This window comes from Pelobates fuscus, chromosome 3, assembly GCF_036172605.1.
Source record: "Pelobates fuscus isolate aPelFus1 chromosome 3, aPelFus1.pri, whole genome shotgun sequence".
Taxonomy (NCBI): domain Eukaryota; kingdom Metazoa; phylum Chordata; class Amphibia; order Anura; family Pelobatidae; genus Pelobates; species Pelobates fuscus.
This window is the reverse complement of record NC_086319.1, coordinates 13,224,725-13,239,332: the sequence shown is the minus strand read 5'-3', so window position 1 is coordinate 13,239,332 and position 14,608 is coordinate 13,224,725. Positions and strand designations below refer to the sequence as shown.

Sequence of the window (14,608 nt, the reverse complement as noted above, 5' to 3'; positions counted from 1 at the left end):
TCTGCGCAGATAAGCACCGAGATGTTGTAGGGCTGCACCTAAAACCTGATTTCCCAAGTACCAGTAGGGGAGATATGCATGTCACATCCTCAACCTATGCAACACAAACAACTAGAACTTCCGAACCTGACTTGAAGATAGGAGGGGTGGAGGGAAGGTAAACATTCCTAGAAACATGTAAAAGGATCCCTGTGTCCCACAAATAGGCACTGCCACTTGTACACTCTCTAGGACCTGTGAGTCCTCGGACCGATTACTCCCTGATATCTTATTGTTACTTTAGCTTTTTATTGGAAAGACAAAAAAACGGAATGAGAAAAAACAAAACAAAGACAAACAAAACATAAACAGAAAATGAAGAGGACAAATTCCTAAACATATACTCACTTAGGAAATAAAAAGATCCGAGGGCCGCTTGATAATCCCTGTTATTATGAGTGCTCAATGTACAATTTGGGACCTGCGAGTCTCTTCATTGTTACCACGTTAATAGACCTGTGTGTCTAAATCCTTTGCATTTATCTTGGTGCCTTATTGCTTGAGATCTGAGAGTCTCAAATTCTTGCAATCACTTGTGACCTTATGATATAACAAACCAATAAAAAAATATATACACAAAAAAATAAAAGTGGAGCTACTGCCATCAGATTTTGTCACTAACTCAGCTGTTGCAACTTGCTAGCAACCGCTATGGGAATAAGGCATTATCTAACTCATCGCAACATATCTAGGAGGCTCTCATTTTCTCGCTGGATTCTCCATAGACATCAGCGCTGTACTCTCGCGCATGAAGAAAGTAGATACTTTCACCGGCGGGTTACAGCATCAGGTAAGTACAACAAACCATAGCTGCACTCCTGGGCCACTGCACCCAGGGTGCGATGTCACAATTGGGGGTGTGAAGACCCCAATAGGTGATGGAGCTGCTCTAACCCCTTGAGAGAGGAGTTTGAGAGTGGCAAGAAGGCCCTTGGCACAATGCATTACTTGTGTACTGCCATACATATTATAGAGTCTTGGTTTTAGTCAATCAACTATACTTACTGTAGATGGACACTACGGCCCAATACAGACTTTATATTTACATTCCTTACAAATCGCCTTAATTAGCTTGTATCCCATCCCTATCTCTATATCTATACAGGATCAAAATATAAATTAAACATTTAAAATTGTGCATCTTTGCTGTTTACGAACACCTTTCCAAGTGGTTAATTTGATTGTATGGGAGGTCAGAAGGTTTATAACCTAAATTCCTCTTTGAAGCCAAGGACCCCAACAGAGCTACTCTGTAAGGTGTAAAAAGTCTGGTTTAAATATAAACTAACTCTCTCATTTGCCATATTTCTAGATTCCCTCTTAGATAGGGAGTCCTTTGATATGAATGGTAATTAGCTTTAGAGAAAAGTCATTTTGTTCCAAAAGAACCATTGTGTTCCAAAAGAATTAATACCCACAGATTAATAATTAAGTCTCATTTTTATTATCTTTAGAATGGGTCAAGCACAATCTTCTAACCAAGCCTAAACATGATTTGTGTAACTTAACCATAGGGGAAGGGATTGTGATGTTCACTATATTGGGTCACAAGTAAGAAGTGTGACATATCTATGGAATGGAAAAATGGCATACATTCAATGATACTGAGATGTGTATTTGGACTTGCTTAAGGCCAAAATCTAATTTTGAGTAAGTCATCATCTTCCTTGCCAGAGACCCCCTGGGCAGAAGTTTGACTTTGAAAACCTGAGTAAGTGATTAGGACTTTTGTTATTTTATCCTTTTTGTTTTTTATCTGTTTTTGATGTAAATAATTTGTTTATCATCTATATTTTTGTATGCACTGTGACTATTTTTTTGCTCATAATAAATATTCCTTTATTAAGTTCTGCCTTTGCCTGGTAAAGAATAATGTTACCTGAAGAGACCAGTGAGTGTTTTACATTTGCATAGGTATTGTGCTCAGTTGTATTTGGTGGGTTTTTATTATTGATTTACCTGGGGGACCAAGTCACCACCCTTTTACCACCACAACTACGTCACGCACACTCTTGAAGCAGGGTGCGATCGTGACAGAAGGGATAGTAATAATTCTGTATTTTTGAAACCTGTAATGATAATCCGCACCATCTGACCCCTTTTTAGCAGCAATATTCTTGTAGTTAAGAAGATATGATGAATACTTACGCAGGAGGTGATGAAGTATTAATCCATCATAAAGATCATCTTCCAAGCTTTTCACTACAATATGTTCATGTTTTAATTCCTCGTTAATCCAGTCCATCAGGAACTAAAATGCAAAAAAAAACCAATTACATCTTTATTTTAAAATATACATAACTGGGCAGCAATAACACAAGATGGTTCCCTGCCATAGATTTAACTTTAAAGCTTCACAGCCGGACCCATTTATTTTCCTCCCCCCCTCCCACCCCGTCGTTGATATTAGTCCAAAGTGTCCCTACAAATATTATTCTTTACCCTTGTTTTCAATTTTTTTCGATAGTTCCCTCACCAGGTACTGTGAGTGACAAATATGTTCTTCCCCTCCTCTGCCCAAGCGGGCCATTCATGTCTATCAGCAAGAAAGAAGTGGAGCTTGTTCTGGGATTGCACAACATTTCGGGAACACCGCAAGGGACACGGCGGTCAGGTGAGCGGTGGAAATATTTATCTTGACCAAGGGTGGGGCGTTTGCCACCAAGCGTTGTCTACTTTGTCTTCTGTATTTGACTTGAAGTGGGTCGAAAATTTAAAAAAGAAGACCAGATTCTGACACAGAGGGAGCAGAGCAGAGGAATCTATTTAAGGAAGATAAGTATGGCGTGACAGAGTTATCTTGAGCACCAACGATGGCTGGCTCTTTCTCATCACAACAATCTACCCTTTAGTGATCTTATTTCAAAATAGAATGTCTAACCCTTTAACAAAAGCAGGGCTCTATAGGGAGGTCAAACCTCAATAAACTGGACATTCCAAGGGCTTTACTGAGCGCATTGAGTGTTACCTTATATTTAAACACATCTTTACAACACAACTTTATATAATACAGATGTTTGGATTCCAGACAATCGTTTGAAAAAATGACTTGTGTTTCGATCACTTACTTCCTGCGAGGACAATTTTATTTTACTGCCTTGCTTTAATTACTATAATGCCTGGATCAAACCAGCAAATAAATGGAGTAATATTTATATCATTTTAACGCTGTACGTTTAATTTAGTCTTACAAAATAAATTGTTCACATTATGCATTGGTTAAATATTTAACCCCTTAAGGACCGGCCTGTTTTTGCGATGTTTGTACGTTAAGGACCAGAGCAGTTTTCACACTTTTGTGGTGTTTGTGTTTAGCTGTAATTTTCCGCTCTCTCATTTACGGTTCCCATACAAGTTATATATTGTTTTTTTCACGACAAGAAGGGCTTTCTTTACATACCATTATTTGTATCATGTCATATATTTTATTTAAAAAATAATAATAAAATATGGTGAAAAATTAAAAAAAAAAACATGTTTTTGGACTTTTACTTGAAAAATCTTTTACTTATCTACAAAAGCTAATGAAAAAAACTGCTAAATAGATTCAAAATTTTGTCCCGAGTTTAAAAACACCCAGTGTTTACATGCTTTATTGCTTTTTTTTGCAAGTTATAGGCCTATAAATACAAGTAGGAAATTGCTGTTTCAATATATATATATTTTAAATGTATCAATAGTGACATTGTAACACCGTTATCTGTCATAAATCCCCGAAACACACCTAACATGTACATATTTTTTTAAAGTAGACAACCCAGGGTATTCAAAATGGGGTATGTCTAGTCTTTTTTAGTAGCCACCTAGTCACAAACACTGGCCAAAGTTAGCATTTATATTTGTTTGTGTGTTAAAAATGCAAAAAACGCTAACTTTGGCCGGTGTTTGTGACTAAGTGGCTACTAAAAAAGGCTGAATATACCCCATTTGCAATACCTTGGGTTGTCTTATTTTGCAAATGGTATGCCATGCCATCATGGGGCTAATTCTCTTTCCTTGGCTACCATACGCTCTCAAAGGCAACCTAACCAATCTGACAAATTTCAATAAAAAAAAAAAAAGTAAAATCAAGCCTTATATTTGACCCTGTAACTTTCACAAACACTATAAAACCTCTACATGTGGGGTACTGTTATACTCAGGAGACTTCGCTGAACACAAATATTAGTGTATCAGAACAGTAAAATATATCACAGCAATAATATCCTCAGTGAAAGAGCTGTTTGTGTGTGAAAAATGCAAAAAACTTCACTTTCACTGACAATATCATCTCTGTGATATGTTTTACTGTTTTGAAACACTAATATTTGTGTTCAGCGAAGTCTCCCGAGTAAAACAGTACCCCCATGTACAGGATTTAGGGTGTCATAGAAAGTTACAGGGTTAAACACAGTGCTAGCAAATTAAATTATCTGGACTTTCGGCCTGGGTTGGCAGGCAGGTCCCTCAAATTGCAATCATTAAAATTACTTAATTAGGTAAAAATATTACATAAATACGCACGTATAATTTTAATATATATACATATTTATATATTTGACGTCTACGTGTATATTTATGAAATTATTTATGTAATTATGTATGTGGACATATGTATATTTCGTATTATTTTTATTTATTTATTTATACATAGATATATATATCATTAAATGCTAAGTGTATTTTGATATAAATATATATATATCAATATCAAAATACTGTTAGAATAAAATTGCATATATATATATATAATTTTGTTTTAATTATTAAAAATTATTTGTATTTTTTGTTATTTATTTTTATTTACATATTATTTGTATTTTATAATATATATATATATACCATATATATAGTTGTTATATATATTGTATATATTTGTGTGTAATTTAAATATAAGTGTATTTTTATATTAATATACGTATATATAAATATAAAAATACACTTAGTATGACATTATATATATGATATATATACATATATTATATATAGGTATATATAGATATAATACATGTATATATATCATATATATATACACATATTATTATTTTTTTTACACTGATTGTTTTTTTTTTCACTTTATTTTTTTATTTTACACTTGCAGGGAGACTGCCTGTCAGCACAGACAGTCCCCCTGCAGGCAGACACATGGACCCCTATTGCGGTCATGTGATCGAGTGATCACATGGCCGTGGGGTCCTGATCTGCCGAGGGGGGACTGCCCGGGCAGACAGGCAGTCCCCCTGGACCGGGAGGAGAGCTGATCGCCGCCGTGGGACCGACGGCTATCAGGTAAGTACCCCCAGACCGTTATGACGGTTCAGGACTGTCAGCGGTCCAAACGCACGTTTTACCGCTGACGGTCCTGAACCGTCAGCGGTCCTGAAAGGGTTAAATTGTTAAATTAAAATAAATAAATATTATTTATAAAATATTTTACCAGGAAAGATACATTGAGATTTCTCTTGTTTTCAAGCATGTCCTGGGTCCACAAATCATTGCATTGTTACAGTTAGTGTACAATAAAATACAAATACAATATTAATATACAATATATACAAAATTTAACATAGAGCAGGTAGGAAATATATAATCAACCATGACAGGTGCATTCTGTTTTGAGGCATGTAGAGAGGGATCTCTTAAAGGACTTTAGGCTTAGGGAAGATTTTAAATTGTGCGGGAGGTCGTTCCACAATTGCGGTGCTCTGTAGGAGACGGAGGATTGGGCTGCTTTCTTTTTGTATTGAGGTAGACTAAGTAAAGTGTTGGTACTGGATCGGAGGTTATAGGAAGTGGGAACAGCCGGCGAAAGCATTTTGCTCAGGTAGGGTGGGAGCTTCCCAGAAAAGCTCTTAAACACAAGGCTGGAAAGATGAAGGGTGCGTCTGGATTCCAGCGACAGCCAGTTTAGTTATTTTAGCATGTCACAATGGTGGGTCCTGTAATTACATTGTAGCACAAATCGGCAGAACGAGTTATACAATGTGTTGAGTTTATTAAGGTGGGATTGCGATGCAGATGCATATACTACATCCCCATAATCAGTGATTGGCATCAGCATTTGCTGTACAATCTTTTCCTTTACTGTAGGGCTTAGGCAGGATTTGTTTCTGTACAGGGCACCTAGTTTTGGATAAAGTTTAGATGCAAGCTTTTCTATGTGCAGGCCAAAAGATAGATTGGGGTCTAACATCATACCCAAGTATTTGAAAGAGTGGACTGCGGTCAGTGTGCCATTTGAAATTGTTTTGATGGATAGGTGGGAATTGTGTAATTTGTGTAATTTAGGTACTGTTCCAAAGATCACTGTGACAGTTTTGTCAGTGTTCAGGAAGAGTTTGTTTTTTGCGATCCACTTTTCTACCTCTGTAAACTGGTCTTGGAGCACAGCCTCAAGCTGCGGTAGATCGGAATTGCTCGCATAGATTACCGTGTCATCTGCGTACATGTGTACATTTGAGGATTTGCAGACATTAGGCAGATCATTTATAAATAATGTAAATAGTAGGGGGCCGAGAATGGAACCTTGGGGAACACCACACGTGACTGGGAGAGGGAGGGAGTCGCTGTCAGAAATGGACACATATTGCGAGCGATCTGATACATACGATCGAAACCAGTTTAGCGAATGATCACCAATACCTGAGTTTTTGAGTTTGTGCAGTAGAATGTCGTGGTCTACTGTGTCAAATGCCTTAGCAAAATCAAAAATGTGGGATTTAATAACTAAATAGTGAGTTGTGCATTCATTGAACTTAAACAATAAGGTTAATTGATTTAATGACAAGTACTTACGGCAAGCATAAAATTCTGTTTTAAGTTATTACAAAGAATTTGTGTTGGAGTGTTATGTTTAGCAAACACAGCCAAGCACTAATCTTCATTTCAACAATACAACTAGGCGGGAGTAACCCAGCTATTCGTGGGCACACTGACACATACGTGGAAAGGAAATCGTGTGATTTTTTATCGCTATATAGATAGTGCTCACGCGTCACGTTGGTGAACTGCAAATAGCAGCACGCCAAGCCAGCTAAGGCTTAATCACAGGCTTAACGACCACAGGATCAAAGGTTTCAAAGGTTTGTAACAATCAGATTTTAGAGCTTTATTGCATAAAATTCAGAGAAACGTCTGATGTTCTTTAATATCAAACTGAAAATTCTAACATTGCAATGGCGGTAGTATTTAAAATCGATCACACATTGCCACGAATCAGGTTATATGATTGCTTTGCTGCAAACAATATATCGCCTGGATCCCAAACAGAATCTCTGTAGTAATAGCAGGATACTTTCACCCTCATCATACTTTATGAAGAACCCCATTAAGGTACTGCTGGGCATGGGCTGAAGTGTTTATTGTGTCCACGACTCTCTGTGTCCTGTACAGAGGAGCTATGAGCCAGATCACCTACTTAACGTCTTTGCTCCCATGCAGGCCCACAATATCAGATTTTGGCAGCACTAATACACCACAAAGAAGCTTTATTTTGGACAATGTTGCTTCTATTCCGGGTGCACAGTATTAAATATTGAGATATGTTCAATTGTATCCATTTTGACTAATCCTTACTTAGTACATTGCCCCTGGTTTTGCCATAAAAAATCTCTCCTATATGGTTTAAATTGGCCACAGCTTCTGTTATGGGAGACGTGTACAAAGGATGAAGGGAAAGAAGCCAGTGGTACTGCAGGTTTAGATCTGATGGTTCCTGTATTTTATGCCATATCATAATGATCCCACTCAGAATTGACGAGTGTGGACACGCCAGCCACTGGGACCACGAAAAGTGGCGTCCTCTATCGCAAGGCTGGATTTTGACTCCTCTCAAATTCTCGACATAAAGTCACACAACTGACTTCAAAATCAGTTTTTGGTTCTGTGGCCGAGAACTGGTTAAATTTTGTTCTGAATCAAAAAACAAATGAAATCCACCTGGGCTCAGAAAACGGAAGTAAATCCATTATGTTTGCCATAAAACGCCTTCCATTTGAATAGTGAATATATTGCTTTTTATATTCAGCCATTTGTACAAGTGGAAAAGGTCAATCACCACTAATAATTCCCTTGATAATATGTTCTGAATATATTTAAATTTATTTTCTAAAATCTGCATTTTCCCATTGCTAGGCCATCCCGCGATTAAACGGCTGTGCGCAATGCAAGATAATGAAATGCAAATTAACTTTGCTTGTGATTTTATAGCTTCTAATTTGACAATGACAAAATAAATGCTACTCCTCCAGAATCTTTTAGTTTAACCGGCAGCCACCGTACATAAAGAGCAGGATGGACTGCAAGCTTATGTATCAGATCTTGGCATAAAAGATATTTAATCGTTTGGTGCAAGATGATCAGAATAAGATAAATATTATAATCGATTTCTCACAAAACGGGGTCACCGAGGCCGAGCGATATTTGGAGTAGGTTTTGTTTGCTATTGGAGTGCTATAACCAACAGCTTTCTGTATCCTGTTTATTAACAGGACTGTGCTAAGGACAATAGATCCTCCACAAAGACTTGATTAAAGGAGATTTCAATTATAGCGGAGGAAGATTTCTGCATAGAGAGCTTTTTAAATACACCTAATAAATCTGATTAAAGGATGCCTTTTGGCAAAGCCGGATATACAGGGCTGCAATAGTTAAAATGCCGAATATTAACAGCTTCCTGAGAATTCTGATTGCCACGTGGAGCCAAGAAGGTTTTCTTTTCAAAATTTTGCACCACAAATTAGTCATTTTCAGTTCGTGTTATTATGTAACAATGCAAACATTTCAATGTCACACAGATTACCACATCCTGGATCCAGGGCAAAATATTTGCCGTCTAAAATTTCCGAGCGAGGCCGTTAGAGAAAAGAAAAAAAAAAAGTAATTTTCTGTTTTGTTAGAAAGAAAAATATATAGAAAGTTGATGAGTAGTAGTCTGCTTGGCTGATATCACTTTCTGTTATCACAGCCCACAATACTAAAGACAAAAAACATCAGTTATCACTACAATAAAAGGCCACTGGCAGAGTTTATCTCTCTCTTGTTTACTGGTTTTAATCCAATATCGGACACTATATTGGGTTTGTTTAACGTCTGTAGCATCATAAATACAAAAAATCCAATCAGGCGTGAGGACAATATTACTGTGAGGCTCATTTTAAGATTATGGGTTTTTTTTCACATTTTTATTTTACGGTTCTATTTATTACTGTATCAGGTTCACGTTGAGATAGGAACGCCTCAGAACTTACCTTCAGTAGATTTTGGAAGTTGGGGTCACTTATAGCGCTGGGCTGTAAAACCTTTCGGACTTCCCCTGAAACAGAGCACAAGATGCACACAGGTGGTTATAGAGGACGAACAGACATTTACAAAGAGCAATAATGTAACCTCGATAGGGGTATTTACTAAATGGTGAAATGTCAGGAATTTGAGGCCCTAACTCCTGAACCGAAAACATGGCGGACATGCAAGATTTAGCCGGTTCAGCCATTTTGAAAACTTACATTAAATAGCCCTGAAATGGTTGTTGCAATAATACGTGCACACTGTATAATAATAATAATAATAATAATAATAATAATAATGGGGAGTAAACACACATACCTGCAGTAACACTGCACGGCTAAAGTAATGCAATAATGGATTTACTTATCATTAGACATGATAGTTTGTCACCAGCTGGACAGCTGAATTGTGGGATTACCTTGTGGGAGCCCCGCCTCATACGCCTGCAGAGTATCGCTCGGTTGTGTCAGGGTATCCATTTTCACTGGTGAAATAATTCAGAACCGGATTTATCCTAAAAATGCAAGAGTAATGTTATTTATATTGTTACAGACAAACAAACGTATCGGCATTCATATTTGGAATTTATACTTTGGCCATTTTGAGGAAAATGTATTTTGGGATTATTCCCTCAACCAGGAATTGTGAAGATTTGCAAATTTTACGTCAAAATAAAAGCATTGGGAAGATTTTTTCTATTTTTGTTATTTTGACCTAAACCATATAATTCATTATGATTTTAGCGATTAAATCTCTGTGCGTCCGTGGAAAGATCCAGGTTGACAGGAGGTTAGAGAAACCTGGACAAATACCTTTCTGTTGCCCAAGGCCTCGATTTAATATTTTTGGATAATGTTTTATAACCGATTATGAAAAAATATAATTTGGTAATATTTTGATATTGTTTGATACATTTATATGTATATTTTTTTAAATATAACATTTTAACATTTCGACAAAATTTTAAATCTTATCTGAAACGTTTAGAAAACTGATCCAGCATTATTAAAATTAAGGTCTAAGGGGGGAGGGAATAGAGAGGTGCGGAGCCCAGATAGAGAGGTGCGGAGTAGAGAATTTGTTCTATGTTATTAACTCCTATCAGCCCAGACAGAGTGGTGCGGGGTAGAGAATTTGTTCTATGGTTTTATTAACTCCTGTCAGCCCAGACAGAGTGGTGCGGGGTAGAGGATTTGTTCTATGGTTTTATTAACTCCTATCAGCCCAGACAGAGTGGTGCGGGGTAGAGAATTTGTTCTATGGTTTTATTAACTCCTATCAGCCCAGACAGAGTGGTGCGAGGTAGAGAATTTGTTCTATGGTTTTATTAACTCCTATCAGCCCAGACAGAGTGGTGCGGGGTAGAGAATTGGTTCTATGGTTTTATTAACTCCTATCAGCCCAGACAGAGCGGTGCGGGGTAGAGAATTTGTTCTATGGTTTTATTAACTCCTATCAGCCCAGACAGAGCGGTGCGGGGTAGAGAATTTGTTCTATGGTTTTATTAACTCCTATCAGCCCAGACAGAGTGGTGCGAGGTAGAGAATTTGTTCTATGGTTTTATTAACTCCTATCAGCCCAGACAGAGTGGTGCGGGGTAGAGAATTGGTTCTATGGTTTTATTAACTCCTATCAGCCCAGACAGAGCGGTGCGGGGTAGAGAATTTGTTCTATGGTTTTATTAACTCCTATCAGCCCAGACAGAGCGGTGCGGGGTAGAGAATTTGTTCTATGGTTTTATTAACTCCTATCAGCCCAGACAGAGCGGTGCGGGGTAGAGAATTTGTTCGATGGTTTTATTAACTCCTGTAGATGTAATATACATTCCACCCTCTATAATTATGAGTTGGTTGAATAAAGTAACTCTGTTTTCATCAAGTCTCAGCTAATGTTTGGGCGAGCTGCTATAATCACTGAAGGTATCCTGCTGGGAAAGGAGGGATATTAACGTAGATACTCCAGCCGAGTACCGAGCTCCGTCACACCACCTATTAAAGGGACACTATTAGCACCAACACTACTTTATCATTAATGAAGATCATTCCTTGCAGTCTCACTGCTCAAGTCTCTGCCATTTAAGAGATTTTTATTTTATAAAGGGCCAACAAACTCCATAGCGCTGTACAATAGGTAGGCTAATAGTCATGTCATTGTAATAAGACAAGCCGGACGCACAGTAACAGAGGGGTTGAGGGACCCGTTCAAATCAGCGTACATTCTAGAGGCAGTGGGGTAAAGTAGCACAAGCGGTAGGGTAGGATATATTTCATGAACAGGAAAAAGTAGGTTACTAGAATAGTTTGCAATGAAGGGTTAATGTATTGGATGACACAGTTGCAGGAGAGGAAGCCGCGTGGGTAACCAAGGTGCGGGAAAGAAAAGCTATTAACAGTTTACTTGATATGCTTTGCTAAAGAAGTGAGATTTTAATGACCTTTTGAAGGAACCGAGACTGGGTGAGAATCTAATAGAACAGGCGTTCGAGGTGAGAGTAGGAACAGAAAATGGACGCAGATCTTCGGCAGAGCGTAGGGGCCTGGACGGGATATACTTCTGTATCAGTGAGGATAGGTAGGAGCAGCGTTGTGCAGCGATTTGCAAGCAAGAAGCAGAATTAAATCACTTTGTTTATACAGCCTTAGCCACACCTCCCTGCATGTGTCTTACACAGCATTCCCTGTAAGAGTCATCGTGTTTACACATTCTGTTTAATTTAGAATTTCTAATCTCCTGCTCTGCTAAATGGTTGCATCAGCCTCCTGTGTGTGATTAACAAGAGATTAAACATTTCTAAAGTAAACACACTGTGCTGTATATCTGATTGAAAGCAAGCCATTTGTTTCCAAGCAAGCTGTGTGACTCAAAGCCAGGGGAGGTGTAGCTATGGCTGCATAAACCAAAACAGAAGTGATTTATCTTCTAAATGGCAGACAATTGAGCAGTGAGACTGCATGGGGCATGATCTATACACCAACCTGCCTAATTATGCTAAAGTAGTTTTGGTTTTTAGAGTGTCTCTTTAAGACACACCTGGATGCAGACATTTCCAATGTGGCTTCTTTCCACAACTTGTGATTTGATTATGTCACCGTTAAAGGCAACGGTGACATAATCAGATAGAAATAATTTATGGCCAGGATGGCTAACTTTGAAACCACATATCTCTGGCCTACATTGTTCAACCTGGCTTCAGGAATGGGAAATGGCAGAGCTGCCACCCCAAAAATCCAAATTACACATACATATAGACTAAACTTGCCTAGAAATTATTACACATAAAAAGAAAAAAAAAAAAAATCAGCTTTACTTTTCCAGAGCCCAGAAGCTTAACAAGGCATTGACATTTAGCAGTTCGCAATCTGTTTTCGGTGAACCTCAAATTATTATTTAGTTAATAAGCCCCTCTCGTGTTAATGTCTGCTCTCTCCATAGCAGACGTCTTTTGGCAGAAGAGCAGATTTCAAGTCAAACACTTACCTCCTAAAACTGCCCTAAATCAGACAGGATGGAACCACCGCAAAGTAATGTTTCGATGTAAACTTAGCAGGGAACCCAGATAAGTCTTAATACCGATCATTTACATCCCATCACGGCCATGTGTACGGGCTGAAACAAGCTTAATAATAAAACGACATCTTACACAAACCTTCATCACTTCCTCATCCTGTATTCATCAGACAAAATTCACATTGTGGTTTACGTAAAACTGAAACTTCCCCATTTCGTTGTCATGTGACTCCTTTAACGCACTAATCATGGCGTATTGCTACATTTCATTACGTAACCATAACTCAAAGATAATCATCTTAACTGTAATAATAAATAAAATAATTCCATCTTCCCCCAATAGTGTTCTATGCCACATACTTCTGATCAAAGCTTATTTGAGGCTTCAGTTTATCGCTGTATCAGTTACACCTTTACTTTATATACAGATTGACAATAAATATTCTAAATTAAAATACTACAGAATCATCTGTATCAAAATGTGCTTATTTGTCTAAATAAAGATAGAGATAAAATAACACCAAATAAGTGGATCTTCTGAACCGGCACAATCAGCAGCAAGTGTTGTTGCAATTTGTATAAGTACCATGAGCGGTAATTATAGCAAGTTTAAGCCCCTAGGCAAAAAAACCAAAAAAATTTAACAACATTTTTATCATAAAATATAGTAATACCAGTAAGAGTCAAAACAGATCATCTGTGGAAAGACTGACAACGCATCAATCGGTGGGTGCCAGAGGGCTAATGACAGGATTCCCTCCATCAAGCCTTTATTGGGGATTCTTTGGTATAGTACGGGTTACCAATCCTAAATAGTCAATGCAGAATCACTGACACTCCGACTCAGTATGTAACTTTTATATGAATTCTAACTAGCAAAGCAGAGATCTCGTCTCAAGATATTCCATATTTAGTTATTGTGTCATCTGGTGGCATACAGAACCTTCCGGAATACTCTGAACCCAAAATCAGAAACGTGAAATCCTAAATCACAGAGATAAACGGAGTCTTACAGAGGGGCTGACCTAATTTATATATGGACGACAAAAAAAAAAAAATAAGAAAAAAAAAAAAAAACACGTTTCAATGCATTTCTACTCAACTTCTAGGAAACACAGAGAGGGAAAAAAAAAACTACTGTAATGGAGTTATTTGTAGGAGCATGGAAAGCATTGATAGTGTATCACAAAATTTCGAGAATTAAAATAAGTTTGTTAACACACAACATTTTATTTTTCTGAACGATCCCCTAGACATTAGAGAACACAGAGTACGACGTTTGTCCATTCTGTGTCAGACAAGACAACAAGAAAAACAAGAAAAATTGAGGGGGCTACAGGGCAGGTTGTGTAATCATCATGGACACTAAACAATTGGCACAATAACAGAAAGCAATACGGAGTTACAGATTGAGAATATAGAAGGGGTTACACCAAGCAGTGAAAGCACTATACATTTTACTTTAAGTTATTTTCCTCTTGAACCTTTGATGATACGCGATCTGACAGTCTAAACACTTGTCAAGAAGGGGTCCATGTATAGTGTTTAGGGAGGGGGTCTTTTAATGTGAATTGTCACTGTAACTGGTAGTTAGCATTTCTCCAGTTATCAATGTAGGGAAGAAACACAAAAGAAACACAAACACATGCATACACACCTCTGTCACCATCATAAATCACAAATATTTTAATATTTCCATTCACGTATTGCAGATCTTTCAAGATATGGTATTAAATACATTTTTTTCTTATTACTGTGGTATCACAGCTGCTGCTTCATCATACTGGATCGCGGTCCT

At 37.6% G+C, this 14,608-nt stretch overlaps 1 protein-coding gene across 1 annotated transcript in view; it reads right to left on the bottom strand.

The window, feature by feature from the left end:
* Nucleotides 1–12,941, bottom strand: part of PARVG (parvin gamma) — a 38,298-nt gene extending 25,357 nt beyond the window's left edge. Inside the window, exons 1-4 of the mRNA XM_063445054.1 lie at nt 12,781–12,941; nt 9,722–9,817; nt 9,267–9,331; nt 2,188–2,290 (exon numbers count right to left, since the gene is read on the bottom strand). Of these exons, the coding sequence (XP_063301124.1) occupies nt 2,188–2,290; nt 9,267–9,331; nt 9,722–9,782 (229 nt within the window). The 5' untranslated portion in view covers nt 9,783–9,817; nt 12,781–12,941. The remainder of the gene's footprint in view (nt 1–2,187; nt 2,291–9,266; nt 9,332–9,721; nt 9,818–12,780) is intronic.
* Between the last annotated feature and the right edge of the window lie 1,667 nt (nt 12,942–14,608).